Source organism: Pocillopora verrucosa, chromosome 1 (assembly GCF_036669915.1).
Source record: "Pocillopora verrucosa isolate sample1 chromosome 1, ASM3666991v2, whole genome shotgun sequence".
Classification (NCBI taxonomy): Eukaryota; Metazoa; Cnidaria; class Anthozoa; order Scleractinia; family Pocilloporidae; genus Pocillopora; species Pocillopora verrucosa.
The window spans coordinates 30,733,254-30,757,625 of NC_089312.1; the positions used below are offsets into that span (position 1 = coordinate 30,733,254).

Consider the following 24,372-nt stretch of genomic DNA (forward strand, 5'->3'; position numbering starts at 1 on the left):
AATTAAGTGTTAAGCTAACTGAATAGGTTAACACCTTTAGAAGAAGAGCGGCTGGATTTATACAGTTGAGGTCACATATCTTTCATTTGGCAAAGGTTAATTAATGTTTCACTGGAATATGCACATATGATTACTTATAAAATATAAATTTCATCCGTACTTTTCAGCATGAAAAGGTGGAGGAAAAAAAGGATCTCTTTATAGACTTTCGACGCCGCCAGTTGAACAAACGATACATACGTTTATGTGCGCAAAAACCGTTTATTCCAAATGACCGTGGTAAAGTGCTGACTCTTTTTCAACAAATATTTTTGTTCGACTGTAAAAATTATATTGCTACTCTTGCGACACTATGTCACATTAGAAAATTGCCACCGAAAATTGGACAAGAGAAACTTTAAAAGTAAGCCACTAGTGTTGCAGCTATCATCCGTTTCTAAGTTGTTTCAGCTAAGTTTGGTCTCCTGGGTTAAAATGGTAACACGTAAAGTCATAAAAAATGATACTCTTGCGATGTATTAGGTGACAATGATGGTAAGTGCGCATCGCAACCACCAAATGTCAAAATTTCCATGGAATTCTGCTATGAATACAAACATGAGCCAACAACTAGGAACAAAATTAGATGTTTGGCGTTTGCAATTTCAAGGTAGATTGGTGTCACATGAGGAAAAATTTGGTACGTCAGCATCCCTCGACTCTCGCATGGCCGGGTCTGATTTTCTGTTAACTGTTTTATAATTGAGATTTTGAAAAGACTTCTTGTGGAACTAAAACCTGTGGTTATCGTTTATATTTCCATCCACCTCTCACTGGACCATGATCCAATGCTTCTACCTACAACGAAAACAGTGCATGCTCAGTTCAAAGGAAATTTTGTAGTTTGGTTTAAGACAGATCGTGGAACGAATTCTTTACTGATGATACGATGATTTTGGCAACTTTTTTCTACACGCCTTCTTTTTAAGACTAGATATGACAATCATTTTCACCATCAGTGCATATCGGATAACATAGGACAAAGATTTTGTGAGTTTTGGCTTTCCGGTCGGGATTGCAAATAGATTAGCAGGGAGCTAGCACATAAGTGCACCGTTGTATTTTGTGCGCGGTCACTCAGCCCACTAAATAATGTGAGTTGTAACAAGACAGTCATATTATGAAAACGAGGGTTTTACAATCAGCAAATGAATGAAGTTTCGGGGTCATAATGTGTTGGATATATATTTGAAATGGGGGAAGCAGGGGTGAAATAAACTGACTTTTTCAACGAGTTACAAAAACGCTTTTCCAAAGCAGCAATAGGATATTCTTTGCTACCTTCCAATAAGTTTTATTTCTTATTGCAATCATAGAACAAATTCATTTGCTTGACATCCAACGCACTAAGATGAGATCGCTGACCGATGGATGCGCCATTCTTGGTTTTGATGGTAGTTTGCCATGGCCACTTTGCAAAGTCACGCTTCCCGTAGTGCATTATGGACCCATAGTCATAGGGAACGCCGAGGCTGTCGATAGTTCCATGACTATATTTTCTGAAGTTGTGCTTCTGGTCTAAAGGCAAATTAAATAAAATAAAATGATACAACGACAACAACAGCAACGCTGGCCACAATCGAATGCGCTTGAAAAAGACGCTGACCTACTGGAAAACTCTGTCTGAAAGAGCTCTTTAAACTTAATCAACTCAGGATCTTTACTGGATAGTAATGCAGGGAGGATCTAGTGAGGTTTCTACATTTATTAACGTGTCTGATTGCAAATGAGACGTTGTGTAGCAGCTAAGCCTGTCTTGTACGGTCGGTTTTGTGATCCATTACTTGCTTAAAGACCGAAACGTTTTTGGGTCTTGTTTCATCCGTCGAAGGTAACCATTCAGTTTAAGTTCCTAGTAATGATTTGGATGCTCAAAACTGTCAATTGAAAATTTTGATCAGAAATAGTCCACAGCCTAGTCGCAAGTTTAAGGTGAATTTTTCGGTTTAGGCTATGTCACGTGGTTGACGGACCGCGCTATTCAAAAAACGATATTCGAATCTTGGCTTTTAAACGTACAACTTCTGACACGTGTAAAGAGCACTTAATAGGTTCTTATGTACTTGGAGTCTCACCATCTTTAATATGGTCCCACACAATTTCCACATATTGATCCCGGTCAGGTCGACTTTGCTCATGCCAAAATCCTGTAATGAAGTCAAGTAAATGAATTGAATTTCTATATGAGGCACGCTTGAAATACAGTTTAAACTATAGGGACCAGATGAAATCGTTAGTTCAATAATCGTATGGTATCAAGTTAATTTTTGCCTTTTTTAGTCCATTCTGTCAATTTGTAACTAGTAAAACAAGCTACCTAACGATCTTTTGAGTCATTTTAACGTTATGAAGAAACGCCTTAAAATAGAAGAAAGCCTTTAAAGTGATAATTTGCAATGATGAATATATTGAAGGAAATATGAAAAAGGGAAACGAAGATGGTAAACTGTGCGAAAGAAACTCGACGACTTCAGATGCTTAACACGAAAAAATTCAGGGTTTTTTACCAGCCAGTACCAAGAAATCAGATGAAAAGACTTGATTCAGTAATCCCTTATGAAGTTTCCGATCAAGGACCTTAGTGAAACAAAATTGTTCCCCTCTAAGATATATGTAAGGTTTGAAGGTTCCGTTTATCAGAAACAGTCCAGTAAATATTCAAGAAATTCTTGACATTGAGTGTTATGCATTATTAAGTATTGGAGTATGTTATCAAAAACTGCATGTGAATAGTTGAACCACCGACCCAGAGCATGTCCGATCTCATGTACAGCTATGCCATGGTAACCACAGCCAAAACCCAATGAAATTTGTTGCTTTCCTCCAGTCCTTCCAACATATGAATAACACCTAGAAAAGCGGCAGGAATGATGGAAAAGGAAGAACTGTGAAGATAACTTTAATAGCCTAGAATTTATTATTTTTTCAACTCTGAGATGTGGCTGAGTCCTTTAAAATGTTTAAGATTCCGTCTCCAGAACAGGCGTACAGGCACATTTAGATCCGAGAGGCATACTACGTTGTATAGTACAAGGAACATCAGTCAAACTCCGATTTGAAACGCCCAAAAATGAATGAAAAAGGGGAACAAAAAAAGGGAAATTTTACAAGGCAGGCTGATAAAAGAGAGAATTTTGGAGCTTTGGGTGATTTAGTAATACAAGACACCAGCGTTCGTTTGCAAGAGGCCTCACCCTTTGTCAACAAAGAATTCTATGTAATCTCTCTGATTTGTCCTCGGAACAAACTTGATGCATGTCTTCTGCTGCCACTCTTTCATCGCGCTGAAAATTGCTCCTCTCTTGTACCACTTATCTGTATGTTTGAAAATAAAAAGTCAGTTTTTTTATGAATTACAATGAATATTTGGTACATTTATTATAGTAGCTCCTTATTTTATGGCAAAAGGATCCCAGCTGCCCTGCTATGACGTCCACTTGAGAAACAGAAGTTAATTGTGCATTAATACATTAAAAAAAACAAATCACCTGCACTGTCAGCCAATGTATAAGGAACAATGCCGTTGGGCCATTTGCGGTATTTTGACAAACCACGTGTTCCAGCAGCGTTATTAGGATCCATTCCATTCTCGGCTGCTTGAATCTGCTCCTCCGTAAGCCACATATCTCCCTCAAAGACGCGAATTTTTGATGAGCCTAAGAAAAAGGTAAACAGCACCACAGAAAGAAGGATTGCAATGAAAAGTTCTTCGACAAAAGCTTCATGGAAGGGAATACTTTTATGTTAATTTTAAATTTCAGAAAACGAGCAATGGTCGGGGAGCAAGTTGGGTAACAAGTCACTCAAAACTTAAATCATAGAACTAAAAACTCGGTCAGCCGAACAATTTCTTCGGAAACATTTCTGATGAAATTCCAAAAACCTTCATTTTGTGAGATGATTATTGTTTAAGTATCAATTAAGTTTGATGATTAAAACTATCATTTTTCACGTTACAAGTAATATGAGAATTTTTCTTCCTCGAATCTAATCAATTCCATTTCAGCGATTAATTCCAATCGGTTGAAGATAAATACTAAAAATGGTCAATTGATCATTAAATTATCAAGAAGAACAACAAACCTCTCTTTTCACGGTCATTGTGTTCCAAAGGTGATCCAAACGTCAACATGCAGAAAGCAACCAGGAAACAAAATAATAAAGTCATTTTGACGCAACCTTTCCAGAGAGATACGACGCGAGAAACCTCTGTGTGATTTAAGACTTACTGGAAATTTGCTTTGATGTTTTTTTATATGTATACGAATCTAAACATGATCACTGTTGTTTATCGAATCTGGTCCAGCTTTACTAACATTTTATGCCCAAATAAACAAATGAAACACACAGCAACAAAAAAACCGCCAGCAGTAAACAGTTGAGTAAATTCCCCTTAAAAATGCCACAAAAGCTGAAAAACAAACTATGATTAAAAGGTAAAAAGATAAGATAGGATCGACCATTCTCTTTGAATACAACAAAGCATTGGAATAAAATTATAAAAAATTAGACGCTCAGAAGAGGACGGCCTATACAAAATGTAGACGGAGACTTAGCTGCGTTATCCCAGTGCTTAATAGCGCAACAATGACTAGAGCTTTGGTTTAATTTTCAAACGCAACTGTTACAAAAAGTAACACTTTTATTTACAAATTCTTAAAAAAACACCTGCATAAGTGATTGAATACGGTGAACCATAAAATTTTTCGTGAAATTTTATTTACACCTAGATGGCACATATCGGCTCCGTTTGAACTCTACACGCACGTATGTTAGAAATTGTTTTCATCAGCTTTCATCCTAGATCACGACGGAAAGATAATTTTAACAGACATTTTCCTGGTTCCGTTGAGGAATAAACATTAAATGTTAATTTGGAATTTTAAGATACCATTATCGGGGTGACGAGGAAAAGAATTCTGACTGCGTTGAACAATCAAACAATCGGTGCTCAAACACCTACGAAGTCCGTCACCGACCTCCTCATTGCGAATTGAAGTATTTATTTATATTTACTTATATAAGAACATAATTGAGAAACTTTTCAGGGATCACTAATGATACTAACTTCTTCAATGGCCGTACATGTTCGCGCAATCAAATCTCGGAGTTCAATGGGTTTTGGCAAGGCCTCAGCGGGTTATCTCAGAAGCTCTTTATTTTGGAATAACAGATTTTACTGAAATCAAGGAGGCAGTACCCTCCTGCATGGAATGACGGTAGCAAAGGATTCGAACGAAAAGTAATTAAGGCCAAAATTAAATTGTGAAGCGTTAATTTTACAGGAAGGCAAGCATGAATTGTGAGTTAATGGACCAGCGCGGGGCGTGATTTGCCTCCTAAAAGTTACCTCTTCTTTCATTTAATGAAAACCTAAATATTTCTCCTGCAACCTTGTACACCAGCAGATAGATATGAAGTTTTCTCTTTTTAATACGAGACGCTTGAATTGTTCTAACATTCGTGCGTGAAAAGGGATCAAGAACTCTCCGTTACTCCCCTCCGAAATGTCCGGGGCTCACCAGGAGTGTTCAATCGTAAAGTGGGTCAGAATAGGAATCTGATTAAGAGAGACTTGAAACGAGTACCTTTTCTTAATAAAATCAATGCGTAGACATCATGAAGATTAGTGATACTCCAACAATAGTCTGAATTTGGCGCGAAAATATGCGCAGACATAGTCTGTTTAGAGAAGCGATCAGTGTTCGACTTTCTTCGTATCGGGACGCATATGGATTTTCAAAATTGAGGAATATCCACAAGACAAAACCAAAGGATGTTTATAAATATTTAACTGAAGCGTTACCAATCACATGACGCGTTGACACCGATCAAATGCACGCGGAAATGTTTTGAATAGAACATAAGGGTGGATAGAATAGATACGGTACAGCCCAAAAAGCTCAGCACGCGCAAGAAGTGGCTCGAGAAGTTCTCGCGCTGCATCAACAGAAATAAGAGACTTTTTGCTCTTTCTCGAACAAGTCTACTGATGATAACAATCTGTCACACTTCTGAGAAAGGGAGGGGCTGTAAAGGACCTTCAGAAAGAGAAAATGAAGCTGAGAGATAGAATTCCGCGTTTAAGGTAATCTTAAGGCTATTTTGGGGCTTTATGTATCTCATATCCCTGGAATGAAGTTGTATGTACCGCGCAGGTAGCAAGTGAGCAAATTAGCCATACAGCCTAGTTTAATTCTACATCCTCCTAGGATTTTCGATTCCAGGATTCTTGGATTTAATGAGAACGAAAGGGGGATGTCATTTGGAATAAGGTATGTCCCTGGTTCTAATACCTTGTCTAAAGCCATCAGTAAAGCAGTAAACATTATGATGATCATCATCAGTTGACGAAAAACGAGAATTGAATAAAAGATTACGAATATTTTATTCTTGTCAATAAGCTTTAACGCTGTATTTCTAAGATGAGTCAATTCTGTTGCGATTGAGCATTATCTGTTTACAGGCGTATATAGCATTCTCATTACTTACGTCCGAAATTGAGCATATATGAAAAAATTTAATCTAAAATTGAATATTAAATCAATCAAATGAAATGCTCAGCGAGGGGAATAAAAATCGAAACGAATACCAACGATTTAACTTGCATTCGTTCATATGCACGTTTTTTATATCAATCATATAGCTAACAAAGTGAAAGTGGCTCTGGAGTTCGGGTAAATGTTTAAGGTTCCAGGCGCTGTAAAAACTATGGTGTTTAGTAGGTCATGAAATCACTGAAAAGCGTTTTAGGGTTTTCAAAAACTAACACTAACTTAATTTCTACATGGTGCTAAGATGGGTCCGTAGATTCGCCGCAGAATGAACTTGAAAGTCTTTCTAAACTCTGGTATTCTGACGCCATACACGATGGGATTGATTGACGAATTGGAATAATGAAGAAATTTATAAAAGATCGTCGCTGACCAATTATAGGGACACGTGGGGCAGTACACCACTACTATAAGTGTAATGAAAAATGGAGTCCACGCAACCAGGAAGAACCCAATGACGAAGGCAATGGTTGTAGCAGTGCGAATTTCCCTCTTAAGGGAGCGCTTACTGGGGTTGTTGTTCATCCTGGTCATGGCAATTTTCCAAATGGCTGCATACGACACAATGATGACCGTCAATGGTAGCAGAAAGAAGACCACAAAGGTTAAAAGAACAAGGTCTGTTTTTTCGATGCTAGGGATCGTATGTTTGATGGAGGCTGCCAAGGCTGAAATGAACCAAACCAGGAACAAGGCAATGTAGTAGACGTACTTTTTGGTGTTGCGGTGTTTCACGGCCCAACCAACACAAAAATATCGCTCCATCGAAATAGCCATAAGATGCAGAATGGAGGAGATCCCTGCAAAATTATCCAGCGCTACATAGAGTTCATTCAAGGTTTTAAACCTCAAATCCATAGGCCGTAAGTCCGCGTAGTAGTTTAAAATGTACATCCACAAGGGAACTGACAGAGCACCCACCAAAATGTCTGCAAGTGCTAAGCCCAATACAAAGTAATTTGTCACAGTGCGGAGTTTGTCGTTGATGAAGAAAGCCGTTACTACCATGAAGTTGCCAAACACGGCAACGAGGGCAATGACGGTGTAAAAGAAGCACGCGAGAATGACTGACTCCTTTGAGGGGACGCCAAATCCTCCCCCTCCACCGCCCACTCCTGACGTGGGCTGTGAGGTGTTGAGATATAAAGTGAAATTCGTGGTCGAGTCTGTCATTGCTGTGTTCTCACCTAATTAAACGATAAAAACGTGTCAGCATATAGTTCTTTGTATGTAACTGTTTTAAATGAATTTGCACTTGTTTCTTTCACCATGTTTAGGGGATTTTCTAAACTCAGTTCTAAAATCAGTCCAAGGGAAAAAGGGAAAAAGCAATTATATTTTTTCATTTTTACAGATTACATTTTTGGAAAGAATTCATGCGATGGGTCATCTTTTTCCTGCGGATGGGAGGTAAAAACTTGATTCGCACAGTTTAACAGTAAATAACGAAATATCGTAAAGCCTGAAAAAGAAACACGAAAGTTCAAATAAATTAAAGTTCACAATATTTTTTCACAAAGTTCACAATGAGTTCAATGAGGAAATTTCAGCTCACTTAAAAGCTGCGCCCATCCAGTATCTGGAATTCACGGAAGTTGCTGCGAGTACACGGTAGATTTGCTGATTTGAGATAGCAAGAGAAAAGGTGAAACAGAATTGAGCTTACAAGAATAATGCATCAAAGCTACGACGGGCAGATCTGCCAGCGGTCCACGTCATCATATCGACCTTCGTTAGCATTATTTATTATATTTGATGTGACTAAACGATACTTACAAGATTCCTAATACGGCCGATTAGGTACGAAACTTAGAAAAAGAATGCGGTATTTTTGAATATTCAATAGAACGGCACATCATGTTGATAAATTCATGTGCGTTTGCAAACGACTCACCAATTGACAGGCTAAAAAGGAGTGCTAGATACATCCTAGCGTGCGAGTGCGTCGTGCTTGTTGGCGATCGTTAAACATCATTTTTTTTTTAAATAGCAACCCTAACTGAACTCACCTGGTATAAGAATAAAATCCAAAGGGTGTCTACTTAATCAGATAAAACCCAGCCGCTTTCTGGGAAGATTCTGTGCGCATAAAATTTTTGAAAGGCATAATTGATGAGAGGTACTTTCAGTGGGTCAAACAACCTTCATACTTGGCGAAACTTAATGGATCATCCAAAATTTAATATGTCCTATTGATCAGGTAGCCAATGAAAGCACTGTTGACAGTAGAAAGAGTAATTACTTTTTACACCTAATAACTGCTTAATTTGACGGAAAATGGAAATCGTAGTGAAGTGAGATTCTAATGACACTAGCCTAAACTATTCTAAAGTGAAAATGGAGAAAAAAATTCAGTCTTAACACAGTACAACTCCTGAAATGTCAAATATTTTTCACAAAACTTCTTTTGGCTTCATGACAACCAGAAAGTATTTATTGAATGAATTTAATTACGCGTTAGAGTTAAATTTCATTTAGAAAGTAATAAATGCAGACAAACACGTATTTGAACATCTCCGAATTCTCATCTTCAATTATTTAGAGAGTAATCAAAGAAATTATACAGACATGCATGTCTTACAATCATACAATACATGTTGATGTCACGGACCAGAGAAAACCTGTCAAACATGAATATTAGACCCATTTGCAGAGAATAAAACCAGCCAGGTCAACAAACAAAACACTCTGCTAGTGTGTTTTAGGAATGTCGGGCACTATTAGAAGAACTCAGCTGCTTCACTGAAAAGCATTTTCTTCATAATCCTTTCTTTGTTTCGCGCGGATTGAGGCGCTCTGATTAGTAATTAGCATGTAAGTTCAAAAACTTTTATTTTTACATAAATGGCGGCACATCTGACAAATTACTTCTGCAACCCATAACAATCATGGTGTAGCACAATTCAAAATCAAACAGGGAACACAGAGTACAAATTCATTACCTTTCCAACTTAAGTTACATTGGTACCCGAGCAAAGGCCAACCTCGGTTACAGAAAGTGATACTTTTACTTCCAAGTTTCATTCAGTTTACTATGGAAAATATATTAAAATAAATATTTTTCACTACTTCGTCGTCTACTAGGATTAGTTTCGGTTTTGAAATCACTCATAGGTCTACCAAATGTCTACCGACGAATGAAACCTCAATGTGGTTCATCATAGATCATATCGTTTTAAGCACGAGACTGGAAACTTGCAGGTAAATATTTAATGTTCGATATATTTTCAAGAAAAAGGGTGCGTATTGCGCCAAACGTCTCAAACATAACAAAATATGGAAAAAATACCACTATCCACATTCAGTAATCATTTGTAGATTAGATCTTCATTAGATCCAAAGACTAACACGCGCTTGAAGAAATCAAAACATGTCTTACACGTTTCGAAGGAAAGGAATTACATCGAGTTTATGATGATTACGCAACTTTAAAACTGGACACACATGTGGTATGTTTAACAACAGAGAAATTCAACGAAATTCAAAGGAAGTGAAAAGCTATGGTCTTTTCCTTTAATTTTCGAGCCTGCGTATGATATCGTGTAAGAGAAATTGCTGTCAAACTAAAATGGAATCCCTTTATTCTATAGTGTACGTAAGTCCTAATTGTAGAAATGCTATTTTTTTTCGCAGCGATCAGTTTTATTTCTTTGCTGAAATGCAGTGCCATTCTAATATTTGCAGTTTCTAGATTCATATCCGCTTAGGTATAATTTAAGTTCAAGTTTCATCCCTAATGTGGAATTGTTACTAATATTACAATGCGTTTTGCCTTTTGAATTAAATTTGACAGCCGGCTTATCGATATTTTGGATAGCTGTCTCAATTAAACGTAATCGTCCGGAGAAAATGAAAGTTTAACGATTCTTGCAAATATTAAAAAATGGTGGGTAGCGAAAAATATCACAACGGAAAAATCGAAGAACAGTTTCATTTTGTCTTAAATGCTCGGTTGGTCATGCTTTTTCTTTTACGCCGGGATATTTGTACGAAAGTGCGTCCTGAAATTAGATTTGAAGCTTGTGCGGAATGACACAAAAAGCCTTATTTCAAAAATGTTAAAACTCGTCTAAGTTCCTCTCTTTTAGTTTTGCTGCAGTTCCTTTTTAACGCCTCACGTTTCCATGTTTAATCATTATTTCTCTTCAGTTATTTCTGTTGTCGATGGTTTAGAGTTGCTTCCAATTGACATCATTGCACTTGAAAGAAACAGGCAATTCAGAACTATGTTCATGGACGGAAAAAGGCCGGAAAGACCTTTTATTATTTTATTTCCTATCTCTATCAACACCCTCTACACGCGGTCTCACATATATATTGCTTTTTGGGCGACTCTAAAAATCCAATTAGAAAATTACATATCCTCCGCTCATATATCATCATGAAGCACTAAATTCCTACTGAAATCCAACCGTATTTGCTCGTCGGGCTACGCGAAGAAATGTTTCACATCACGTTTATTTACGCCTGCCTATGATTCTGTTTCATTGACGTTATGTCGAGAAACCATCATGGCGGCCAACAGAGTAACCGTTTTCGTTCAAACTTAAGCGATTAACAAATGTGCTTTTACCCTAACATATTTGGCCGAGTCAAGTTTTACAGTTGAGTACAATTAAGACACGGTTAAAATCTTAATTTTAAATCCTAATCGCAATAAAAAAGAACCTGGTTTGGTAGCACGTCAAGTTTGTGTTTTTGATGTAAACTTCGTTCCGTAAGATTAAGTTTCATGTATGTTTCATTATCAAATACACATCGCTGACAGAATCATCGAGTTCTCTGCGCGCCATAAACTAAAAGAGGAAGCTTGCCTTTTGAAGAATGAATACAAAAATCTGACGTGTAGTTCAAATCTTGTGAGCCCAGGCGCTAAAGTATGCAATAGTTGGTTTCCATTTTCATGAATACTCGTTTTCTAAAAGTAAAGTTGTCCACAGAAAAAGGAAAGGCGAGCAGATGTTGCGCAAAGTTCTCACCGATTGTGAATTTCTTTTGTGAATCAACTGATCGAAGTCTAATGTTATGAATATGACAAACAAACCCTCACAACAACCAAGGAATGCCTTATTGTTTTAATAACAAAAAAAAGTTTGTTAAAAAGACCGCTCTTTATACGTATTACAGCCTGACCTTGCCATGAAGTTCCAGTTTTTTAAAGCTATTGCACTGTAATCTTTCCGGACTTTGAGTGTCATCCGAATTGCACACTAAGAATCCATCTATCAGATTTTGGTAAAAAAAAAAACTTCACCGCTGAGATATTAAGTGTAAACGATCACGCTTGCGTTATATTTACGATTAAAGAGAACTATATTAAGAATTGGCACTGCCATGAGAAAGTTAGTACAATATCGAAAATAAAAACGTGATCACTGCATTCCCTAGATTAGACAACGAATCCACATGCCTTGTCAACATACCTTCAAATATCTATCCAAAAGGAAAAATTTACTGACGCATGAAAGCGAACATTTCGCTTTAGGGTTTCGTCGAAGGAAAACCTTTCCTACTCTTCGATATTTCTCGACACAAGTAACTGGTTTCTGATCGCATTCTTTCTGTGGCGTTTTGCTTTCATAAAAGTAAATCTGTAGTGTTTGCTCTATCACAAGCAATCACAAAACATACGGTCGCAGCTTCCTCTCTGTAATACTGACGCTACACAAGAGAGCGAAAACTATTCATACTCACCAGGCTAATGTGAAATCAATGTACGTTGAAAGCGATTCGCGTTACTCGTTCTATTGGTGGGTTATCTGTGGCTTCGTGTCTAGCTCGCTCAGAGTTTAGTGTTTGATACATCGCCGAAATAATCAAACGTTGACACTAAGTAGTAACAAACTATAGCATTTTTGTTTTGCATTTCAATGAATTTCTGTCAATCAAAGCTAATAATTGCTACCTTCAAAGTAAACGTTAATCTCAAGCCAATTGAAAATTTATGAGGAATGATTGACAGAAATCCACCGCAAGCAAAGTAACAATTGTTCGTAATATCTACGGGTCTGCGAACGTCTAGAAGATCCTTCGAACTTCAACAGTTTTTTAGTTCATAAATGCACTGTTCCGGAAATTACTCTGAGAATGAGATATTGCGGTTTAATAAAGTGTGCCCCATGGCATTGGTGAAAACGGCGACCAGAACCTGTTTTTAACAAACAAGCCTGACTCCGTATTTCTTTTATCTAGTGATCATTCCCTGTAGGTAATTTTAAAGCGAGAGTACGTTGAAGAGCTTTCGGATGTGAGCTTTTATTATGCCATAGGTAATAAAAAGAGATTTATCAATCAAAAGGAAACAGATTTATTCCTCTGCCGGTGAAAAGCACATGATTAAAAGTAGATTTCGTAAAAGCCCTTAAGATAAGTAACCATGGAAACTGATCGGCTCAGCTCTGAGTTCAAAGTGAAAAGAGGAAATCTAAACTCTCGCGCCGCAAGTCCCTGGTTGACATTATAACTGAATATTTATGGCATTATATCTGAATATTTAGATTTGAACTAACATTTGCATGCAATGAGTCAAAACTGTAAGGAACACGTTGCTATCCCAAAAACAAATTTAACTGAGGTTTTCCAGCCTAAGTTTTAAGGGATGCATTATTGTCAAAAAAAAACGTATATATATACATATATATGTAGGAAGTCTGTGTATTGATTTTTCCGTTTTACAGTGCTCGATACGTAGGAGTAGAGCGATAGGGGAAAAAACAGAGAGCCTATACTTTTATCCCTTGTACAGGCTCGTAAGGATAAAAGTATAGTCTCTCTGTTCTTTTCCACCATCGCAACATATATATATATATATATATATATATATATATATATATATATATATAAAAATTGAACATTTCCGCCTCTTAAGAGGAACTGAAGATGATGATAGCCTTTGGCCTTTACGAAAGCCATACTTATCTACATGGTGTGCGCTTTCAGCACTCAGCCCTGACTTGGCCAAAAATAGACGATAATTACTGACGGGATATTAGTGAGATGCTTACGGCGAAAAAGTGCCCTATAGGTTTTCGAGTTTGAAGTGCACCATTTTGAAAAATGATCTCGTGTAATATAAAGGAATAACTGAAGTGAATTTTATGAGGTAAAAATTCCTCATAACAAGGCATGTGTATCTAAACCAAGCCGCGCGTGGAGGTGTTATAAAACAGAGTCTTTAATTATTCACTTTTATGCCTTCTGCTACCTGCAGGCCTAACAAGAAGAAAACCCTTTATAATGTCACTTCTTGTACATGTAACAAGTATAGTCTATTCACATGAAGTAGATGTCGTGAAGATTGACTGGTACCTGTTAGTGAAGGCAAAATTCTTGAATTCTTGTTGTTTGAGGTCAGTAGTTGGTTAGTCCAAATATTCAACGGCTTGTATATTGCTTTTTGCAACGTTATTGAAATATGGTGTGAGAGAACCTAGTAAAAATTTTCCCTTGCTCTTAACACGTGGCTTCTAAATGTTTGGCTACAAAGCTTGAGTTACCAAGGGGGGAACGGTTCATGAAACCGTCGAGCCCGATTTTGTTTCCTTCCTCTTTTCATGCTTTTCTTCATTTAATTACTATACTTGTAGTTTACCCTCAATTACGATACACAGTCAAGTAGAAATTATTTCGCGCACGATTTGTTCTGAATACGCTGCTTGTAAACTGAATAATTTAAATTGGCCACCATCAAGAGTTTCCAACGGAAGGCTAACTCCCGACACTTGAACTAAACCAATTAACGTCATCAACGCAGTGGATAAAACCGAATAAATTTGTGTTATGGATAGTCATGAGGTTCGCTTCACTCTCGCAGATTCATATTTTTATTGCCTCGACCGCTTTATCATAAAGTATCAAGTATTTATCAATATTTTTGCTTCGTTTTAAGAATTTTAAAGGCTATCAAGTAGACGAACGAAAGAAATATAACCACCACTGTGACTTAATTTTTATCAAGGTTTACAGAACTTGCACTTAGTGGTGCTTTTATTTTTTCAATTAAAGTTTGTTACACTATTCGGCAAATGTAATGGTGGAGAGATCGGAGAGAAGAAAAGGGAACTCAATTAACACTTTCTTATCGCAGTGTTGAGCTACAGTTTGCGTGAAAACTAGCTTGGCTTCCCTTCATTCGATGCGAGTGCATCAGCTGTTCGTAACAGTCATGATTTCAATTTTCACTTCATAGATTCTAATAATAATTTTTTTACATCTCCTTGCGAGCTTCCTTTTTCGCGTTAAATTACTGGAAAATTCTTAAACGCACAAGATTACGAGCGTAAGACAACCCTTATAAATTAAATATACCCCTTGTCAAAATTCTTTGGAATTAGCGTTTCCTTTTGTGGATTCAGTGCCAATTACTACAATTCATTGTTTCGAGAAACACGGATAGAGAAGAACATCACATATCTTACAATTAGCACCATCACTGCTGGTAACTGTTATGTTGACTGATTTAAATCTTATTCGAAGATCAGTTCCATAGGAGCACCTTTTTATACTTTTTTTTTCTTGGAGTCATCTAGTTAACACGCATTCCCATTTCAATTCAAACCGATAGAAGTAAAATAGTGTAAATGGTCGTTGATTTTTTTTTTTTTTGATTATGATCTGAGTTACTGATACCTGAAGGATGTGAAAAGCGCATGTTAACTGCTTATGGAAGTGATAAAATTTTTGACTTGTGAAAAGAAAGACAGTAAAAAAAAGATTATCATTTGCGATTTCCCCTATTCTCCCTAAAATGCACTTTATATACGCTTGTAAGGTGAATGAAATCATGAAATGTATCTCAACTATACATTTTTCGTAATAGTCACGTTCATATTGTCTTTGTTTTCGATTTCGGTTAGACGTCGCATTCGGACTTGCATAGGTTGTAAAACACATGTACAAGCGGCTGTAGACACTTACCTTAAAATCACACTATTTTCTTTCCCTTTGAGTTCCAAGAAAGTCGACTTGATGAGGCAAAAACCATCATGAGGAACAAACTGAAGTTATTATGTCAAAACTGGATTGGTTGACGGGCAGGTGCTGATTACTAACTGGCAGATCAATGTGATGTTTACACAATCACGATTCACAATTGTATGAAGACTGGCTAAGAATATTTAAATTTTTTGGCCATCATATGACCTTTTTTTTAGAGAAAACCAGTTTTCTTTCATGTTATTAAATCAGAAGTTTCAATTTTACTCAAGAACCTGATTAAAAAATCATAAGAAAGCTTATTCTATTTCCAAACCCAATGCTCCTTTCATGTGAAACCAACAAAGTAGCGATAGAAACAACATTTAACATTAGGAAAGGCTCTCCTGTTTCTGCAGGTTTGATTAATAGGGGAAAATTCTACATCATCTACTTCAATTCCGACGAACTAATAAAAACAATTTAAAATCACAAATAAAATACTATTACCTTCGAGCAGATATTTTCCACAGCAGAACTAAGAAAGATGACCTATATCATCCAAATTTCTTTGATATTCTCGCTGTTCGTTATTAATTCCTTATAACTTCATCTATAAATCTGGTTGCGCAGAAAACGTGATTGTTAGTGAAAAGCAATAAATGAACAGATTAAATCGTGCCCGAGTAATTTAGCACTGTGTGAGTTTTGAATAAGCGTCATCTAAAGGAGTAACTCAATGTACACAGTGGCGCAAAGTAAATTTAAAAGAGAAAAAAACCCACACAAAGGAAAACAAAATAGAGTCATCTTATGCTTACTTTCGATTAAGTCTTAACCAATCGCAAAATATCTCTTTAGTTTGTTTTCGGAAGGAAATTTTCCTAAGTGGAAAATTATGGGTGACCACTTAGTGACCTGCGAAACTGAATGTTGCGTTCAGGGCTTGGGGCTTGTCAGATGGTTTGTTTGGTCTGGCGATGGCTATTGAAAAAAAAAAAATTGCAAAATATTTGTAATTATTGTAATTTTGTCTATCATCGTATCTCCGCCACGGTTTTTCAATTCGGTGTCAAGCTAAGTTACAAAGACGAAAATTTAAAAGCCCTCCATATTTCGGCTACAATTCTTAAACGACTATCCGTCGATATTGTTTTTCATATTCAAAGATTTATGCAAAAGATAAATCTACGCTAAGCTGGAAATCTTTTAAGTCTTAACTTTTAAGGCTGGAAGATTAGAAGACAGCATTAAAGCTTATAGAATTTGTACCTGCAATGGTGCGCTTACAAGTTAACTAAATAACATTTAAAAAAAAGAGAACTATAGTGATCTGAGGTCCATAAATCGCCAGGCAACAGAGAAGGCATCCATCTCATTGTACTCACACCTTTACCGTCATTAGTATTTTAGAAAGATTTTAAATTTTGCCTGATACTGGCTTCGCGGCTGATTAAAATACAGTATTCTGGCTTCATCTACGTGATAAGCACAATGTATTTTGAGTGGGTTCTCTCTCAATATGTTACTAAATCCAGGCTACAGAACTACCACAAATGAGCAAAGAAAGCTTCCCGTAAAGCCACCCTCATCTTTTAGATCGGCACAAAAAAGTTTAATTATCTGCGGCCTTTAGAGGTGAAATGCGATAAAGCTGACCAAGAAGCTTAATTTCAGACAAGAACTGCATGATTAAACCCGGCAAGTAAACTTGTCTTCACATGGAAACAAATGGAAATACGCAAGATAATCTTCGCTTGAAAAAAGATCGTTTGAGATGAAGGTAAAGTAATTTGCTTTCTACGGTGCAGTTCATATCCATAATAAGTAAGTCCAGTGGGTTAATATGTTAGTATCATTGTGGTACCTTTGTTCCTTTCGATAGCGTCACTTAGTTTTCGTTGAGACTAAGTTCCGAAATACATCTGTGTTCGCTGGTGCGAGTTGCGCACATGGAGAGAGGAAGAGAGTGAGCAAAGATATATCACCCAGGATTGATATTACGTTTTGCTTCCGTGTGATTTATTCATTAATTTTTATTCTAGTATATAAACGAAAAATATGGTTGCTTTCTCGGAAAGGAAACAAAAAAAACCATAAAATGTGTACTAAAAGCTGCAGGTTTCGTTTCTAAGAGTAAGCGTAGTGATTCGATAACCTAAGAATGACAGAACATACTCTATGTGGAAGCCATAACTACATGCAAAGATACCCCTGATACATAATAAGTTACGTAGTGCAACTTGTCAAGTCTTCTCCAAGAGTTACACTACATAAAAAATTATTCAACGCCTTAAATTTAAATCCAATCTTTCAATCGTCGAAAAGTTATAAATTCGGAATCTTGGAATAGCTTTCCATACTTCTAAAATTTAAACCTGGTTATCACTGGTTCACATTCAGTACCAGGATGCGAACCACGAGGGACAGGACGATATCATAGTTTCGGTAAGCATCTTACCCGTGAGAAAAACACCATTGAACACAGATTATATTCTCCTCTCAATTCCCAATATTTTGACTGGTGAAGACCTTTACTACATCTCAATTTTTCACATTGACTGCATGACGAAAATTTATTAACGATTTGTTATGAGCGGTTAGTGATTTGTTGTGCTTGCAAGACTAAAACAATTTTTTGCAATTTTCTGTAAGCAGAGGTACATGACAACTCAAGAGAGGAATATTTTCCCCTTTCACTACTTTCTGAGTAATATGTACGCACTGTAAGACCATTTCACTAAATTCTATTGAGCCTGAAAAATTGACAAATAGACACCCGGCTAACCTAAAGAACTGATTTGGTATATAAAAAATGTATCAAAAACACCATCCCTTTCTGGTATCCCTGTGGTGTAGGGCTGTCTGACGCACTGACAGGGTCGAAAAGCCTCATAACATAAAATTCAGCCCCATATAAGCAAAAAGTGGAAAAGGAAATTTTTTGGCAATTAATAACTTAGATTACAGCGGCTCGCTGTGTCACAGGAGACTTTTTGAAACCAGCACGCTAAAAGCTAAAACAACGGCAATTAAAAATTCTCCCAGTTTTTTCAGCAAAGATTGAATTTCACCAATCATAGAAAACTCAGTGCCATTGATACACAGGTGACTGGAATTAGGGATATTGAAATTTTCAGGCAAACAGTAAACACGCAAAATATTCGCAGCAATTGTTAAAAACTAGCTTAACGGCCTAGTTTCAGCCACGAATCTCTTACAGCTCAGAAGTAGAGCATCCGAAGAACTAATCGGAAGGTTGTAGTTTCAAATCATCTTAGGACCACTCATAGTTTTTTTTCCCCGAGTATGTCCGGGTCATCCACTGAACAACATCTTTTTCAGTTGTATTTAGTATAATAATCGTCGGGGTTCTCTGAATGAGAGTTGATTTCGAGTTTACTCGTTTACTTTCGAGGTTATTTAGGTATAAAGAATCACAAGAAGTATTATTGACAATATTTCCCCCTTCACCTCATAACCTCTTTTCAACCATTTGTTCATTGCATGGGAAGACACATGATATTTCTAGCAAGTTAATTCGATGGGAAATATGTAACACATTAAAGACAGCGAGCATGTCATCAATGGTTATGTAATGACAAAAACCAAATGCCGTAGATATAAAAACACCAGTCGTGTGAAAATTATCTGAGGAATGCTTCGACAGAATTAGAGGTTACCAACAATTTATCTCCTTGTCTTGTCATTCCTTAAATCGTATTTACTTCTCATAAGCAGTAAATACGATCCACCAGTTTTTTTTTGGTCTGATACATTTAGAGATTTGTCAACCTAACCTCTATTTATGATTTCGACATGCTTAGACGATAAGTATGAGATGAGGAAATTCTTGGATGTAACGCTTGGTAAATCTAGATATTGAGGCTACGAAACTGTGAAGTGAGCATCTAAACAAGAGCTATCGCCATATGAATTGTGGTAATTTTGATCAAAATTAACTGCTTTAGTATCCGTGCCTTCCGAATTGTGTCGCTTCCAAAACCCTAGCTATTGATCAGTCTTTTCAAATCAGTTCAGAAATGCATCACAATTTAAAGCAAAGGTATTTTGTAACTGAGAGAGTATGTCTTCATGACTAACCTGTCAATTCACACGTCGTTGTAGCCACTAGAAATCGAAATTGTCCTTCGCACCAGTGCACGCATTTCCGAAATGTTCCTGTTGGGCTGACACTGTTCCTGTCATTTAAAATTAACTATTCCAGCAACAGAGAAAACCACACAGGCGTCGTATTACAAGCACACAACGGACAGGCTGCCAGGTAAGGGTTAACGGACAGGCTGCCAGGTAAGGGTTAAAGCGGAGGTTTATAGTCTGAAGTACACAAATTCTCTGAAATTAAGAAATTTGGATGTGAAAATGAGGAAATGTAACGTGGTCTGTCGTTCCTTACGTCTGTGCTCAGCTCGTTTCTCTCCTTCTTCTCATCTACGTTTTTAATGACAGTTTTTTCGCGTTCATCCTGGATGGAGTCTTAAAATGTGGGCCGAAACCAAGCGCGGTTGAGGGGAAACAATGGGCAAAACTTTCGAAAACATTTGAGCATAAAGCATTTTATATTCGATCGGTTTTAATACTTGGAATAAGACAACATCCAAGAGTTATTCGGGAAATTCGCTTCTTTGAATCGGCCAGCTGCATACTTCACACGCGCCATGGGCAGGCGTTGAGGAACACACAGAAGCCATAGAAACAATATGTAAAAAACATAGCTTCACCAATCTGGCATATCCAAACGGGGCCGAAATAACTGAAATAAAAAACCTTAAGCATTTAGATATCTGTCGCACCTTTGTTATCGTTTCTTCCCAAAATTATTATAGCTCTCAACGCTCAATATTGCATTTGCCATGTTCTTGGCTTCAATTTTGTTCATATGCTATGTTTTATCAACATTTTTCAGGAAGTTGGAAAGCAACAGCTGAAATATCATGTTTGTAAAGCAAATGATAATACCTTGATATTGATCAAGTTTATTACTTCCGCGAAAGTCCATTTCATCAGAAATGTCATTTGACGGAACTCTTTAACCTGTAACTCTCAGGCAAACAATTCGGGGGCCGATCGATTAATTTAAAACTAGAAATAAACGATCTTCTTTAAAATCCCTTAACTGAATTGAATCTATGATTTCAAATTGAGCAGTAACTCATCATCTTTAACAAAGAATCGACGGAATAACATGAACTAATTAATCTGTGTTTTGACTACTGTCCTCATATATTACAAGATGATATGACAACTGAAAATAATTGAAATTTCCTTTATCTTTTCGCTCATGAATTTGCCTTCAAACGTTTCCTTGCCATCAACTACAGTTAGCATGACATCTCGTTTGTAGTAACGAAAGCATTTCAAGGAATCTTAACATTTAAGTCAAGCTTTGTCAATACTTACCCCTAATTTAATGAGGATGAGTGCCTTTGATGAAATAGAATACAAAATAGCCCTAGTAAGTGGAAGAAATTAAATTCTAGTTTCGCTTTTCATCCGATGGTGCATTTCACAGTAGAAATGATAAACCAATCAGTTTTACCCTGGATATGCAAACAAATCAGCAATGAGTCTGACTGAGTAAGACTGTGATAATAAACAAAAAATTAAATTCACGCGATTTGAGCATCCGAGTCAAAAGACTAAATTTGGAAGTGGTTTGAATCTTACGATTCCATCTTGAATAGAAGGAGGAATGGCAATAAATGACTCATTCACAAGTCTGTTCATCATCGAACTTCGCAGGTGAATGAATTGATCACATGTAACGGCTAGGAGTTGGCGTTTAATTTGAGTCACTTTCTAATACATAAACTCCGTCTCTATCCCAAATTATGGAACAAGAACAGTCCAGTAACTACACCTTTAGATTTCGGGAGATCAAAAGTCATAGCTACATCTCTAAGATTCTCAATTCAAATGCATTTAGTCTCAAAGGGAAGTGCATGGAATTATCTGAATATAACAACGGAAGCAAAAACAAAACTTTCCAAGGATTTTCAAAATAAGAAGGCCAGAAAGTATTAAATTAAAATGAAAAGAAAACAGATATGAAGATTTTCGGCTTCAATGTCCAAGACAACTCTGGGGTATAACCTTGAAAAATGCATATCAACCAAATAGCTTCCAGAATATCTCACGTGCAGACGTTAAGAAATGAAGACTAAGAATAAAGAATCATGACGTGACCCGAAGGTCAATATGATTCATTCAGCTTCTTTTTAGGTGCCGGTTTGTTTGCCGACAAAATAGTAAAAGTGAACGTTAGGGTGAAGTATCCGTATTATTTAGGGATAAACTTCAAAAACTGCCGCCTCGAAGTCTGCGATTAAAAAGCACGCCTGCGCTAGCGCCTTGTTGGTTAGCCATTTAAGTAAACAGGGAAGTTTGAATAATGTATTTCATATATTAGTCTATTCATTAAGGACGTAGCCCGGTTCAGAAGTCGTGATTCTGCCGTGTTGAACTTGATTGCAATTAAGTTTGACTGGAGCACGGCAGGAGCACGACTCTGATTCGGACGTTGGGCAATGTCTTCGTGGAAAATTAAGGATTTACTAAAGCCAAGTAAAACTTTATGGTCGTAACTCCCACGTATTCCCGCGGGAGTGCAATCTCACCAAAATACATTAACGTGACTAAAGTGCTTTATTTATTTTATTTGGCTCGGCAGACGCACGACGTTTGAGTCGCTGTCGCGCCAGAGTCATGCAGCACGGCAGAGCTTTTCCGCGGACTTTTAAGTGCTTGCCGAACTTGATTAAAATGTTTTTAAAATTGAGACGCCGTGCTTCTGCCGTGCCTTTGTCAAACTTAATTCCTGGACGGTAGGAGCACGACAGCTGAACTGAGCCTTAATGATCGAAATGTTGCGCAGCTGTTTTTACACAAGTAGATCAATTCATTCTCTTATTCTGTCACATCTATAGCAGTATATTTTTAAGGGGGTAACCGTTGCTTGCTCAAAAAGAGCGCTGAAGTTTGTACGGACTCACTTCAACTTCGAAACTAAAACAGTTTTTCCAGGAGCCTCGTTGCTGTGATGACGCAATTGAAATGCTCGAAAATTTTCTTTTTCCAGAACTGGTTACGTTTTTACTTGGAAAACAAATTTAGTTTTGCGGATGCATTTTATGATATGCTGGATGTGAATGAGATAAAAGCGAATTGCCGACAAAAATGGCAGTGTTAAAACACTGTAAAACATTCGAAAGGAACATACTTGGTGATAAGAGCTGAAGTGGCATCGAACGATGTCCATGCAAATAAAGACTGCATTTGTTTCTAAGGCTGTAAATTGAAAAGTAATGCATGATAAACATATGACAAATATTGAAGCACCCTTTGAGCAAGGTGTCATTTAGGACCTTTTTCTCTACACGATAGCAGGTTGGTATTTGAATAGGGGCACAAAAAGGATCAAGGAGATTTGTTGAATAAAATATCTACGTCAGCCGTTCACGTGCTGATAACCCTTGCGTCTATTTAGAATCAATTTTTATTGTTAAAATTGGAGATAAAAGAATCTCACCATGAAAATATTCCCTTTGGTTTCCTCCAGCATTACCCCATGCAGTGGGTAATATTCAACTGTCATAAAAAAGCATATTTTTATCGAAATAAAATGAGTTGTTTTTGTCCTTTTAAACCACAAATGACTGAAAACAGTTTAAAGTGTAATAGAACACCTCTAATCATTTTTTTTTAATTTTGCAATCACTGGTTATTTGACATTTTTCATTCAAACTAAAATGCCTTCGTTTAATTATTGAATATCAATGAGGATCATCTTTTTTTAATTTTGTAATCACTGGTTATTTGACATTTTTCATTCAAACTAAAATGCTCTCGTTTAATTATTGAATATCAATGAGGATCATCTTATCTCCAGAAATGATGCAAATCAAAGTATGAAGATTAGCAATCCAAGATTGAATGAAAAATTGTATAAAATTCTATTAAAATGATAATTGAAAGCCGGTCTAGGTTAAAAAGTTATAATAAATGTTTTTTATGGCTAGGACAAGTTTAAAGCAGCACGAGAAAACGTACAAATGTAACGAGGCCACTAATTAGGAATAAAACGCAAACGATTAATTTAAACGACCGATTTTAACTTTAATTTGTTCAAGAGTTTTAGAATTGGAAGGAAAAAGTATTGTTTACCCGTAATTAGGGTTGAAAAATTTTGTCCTATCACGGAAACACTTGGAGAGTCTGCTGGTTCCAGAGCAAAATACTTTTCAAGGAAGTTACGGCTAGGTGACAAATTTACCTCACTTAACTAGATCCCCAAGGCTAAATTCAAAAGTTTGATCCCTTCTTGTGCATATCTACATCTAGGAGCCATGGAAATTGAACGTAACAACGCAATCTTTCAGTAATTACGGTAAAGATAAAATTTACTTTGCACGGAAAAGGTTTGATCAACACGCTAGCAAAGTGACATATTGCTTAAACTCTTTGAAAGAATTACGTTTGCCCCTCTGTTGGCGTACTTAAATACTTTTGTAATAATAAGTAGCAACGTGATTGAATACTTCAAATTTTCCAACTCAAACTGCGACAAAATAGGGCCAAGATAAAATCGTCTTTCAAGAAACCATTCGGAAAGTCTAATCGCCAGTTAAGTGACAATTTTCCCTCTAAATTCGCTGCTGGAGTCATGCTCACTGCTCTGTTGGCTCATTCTATACCCTCATAATAAATAGTTACAAGCTGAGATGTCAATTCAAACTGTGTCAATATACATTTATGCGGGCGACCCACACATTCGTTAACAAAAATATTCAATATTCATGAGTTTACCTTTTCCTATAAAACTCAATTAGGTATGTCAAAAGGTAGA

At 36.8% G+C, this 24,372-nt stretch overlaps 2 protein-coding genes across 9 annotated transcripts; both read right to left on the bottom strand.

The window, feature by feature from the left end:
* Positions 1 to 1,333: 1,333 nt before the first annotated feature.
* On the bottom strand, positions 1,334 to 4,245 carry LOC131788167 (zinc metalloproteinase nas-4). The gene is made up of 6 exons (XM_059105236.2): positions 4,123 to 4,245; positions 3,528 to 3,695; positions 3,234 to 3,354; positions 2,786 to 2,889; positions 2,115 to 2,186; positions 1,334 to 1,557 (listed from the first exon to the last, which is right to left on the bottom strand). The coding sequence occupies exons 1-6, from the start codon at positions 4,205 to 4,207 to the stop codon at positions 1,334 to 1,336; spliced, it is 774 nt and encodes a 257-aa protein (XP_058961219.2). The 5' UTR covers positions 4,208 to 4,245.
* Positions 4,246 to 6,408: 2,163 nt separating this feature from the next.
* Positions 6,409 to 20,391, bottom strand: LOC131788212 (octopamine receptor beta-2R-like). 8 transcript variants are annotated; one of them, XM_066158589.1, is made up of 4 exons: positions 12,288 to 12,974; positions 8,603 to 8,672; positions 8,149 to 8,213; positions 6,409 to 7,780 (listed from the first exon to the last, which is right to left on the bottom strand). In XM_066158589.1, the coding sequence occupies exon 4, from the start codon at positions 7,764 to 7,766 to the stop codon at positions 6,816 to 6,818; it is 951 nt and encodes a 316-aa protein (XP_066014686.1). In that variant the 5' UTR covers positions 7,767 to 7,780; positions 8,149 to 8,213; positions 8,603 to 8,672; positions 12,288 to 12,974; the 3' UTR covers positions 6,409 to 6,815. The 8 variants fall into 8 exon arrangements, with proteins under 8 accessions (XP_066014686.1, XP_058961273.1, XP_066014703.1 ...); XM_059105290.2 differs by lacking the exons at positions 8,149 to 8,213; positions 8,603 to 8,672; positions 12,288 to 12,974 and adding exons at positions 19,611 to 19,862; positions 20,321 to 20,391; XM_066158606.1 differs by lacking the exons at positions 8,149 to 8,213; positions 8,603 to 8,672; positions 12,288 to 12,974 and adding exons at positions 15,510 to 15,556; positions 16,017 to 16,149.
* Between the last annotated feature and the right edge of the window lie 3,981 nt (positions 20,392 to 24,372).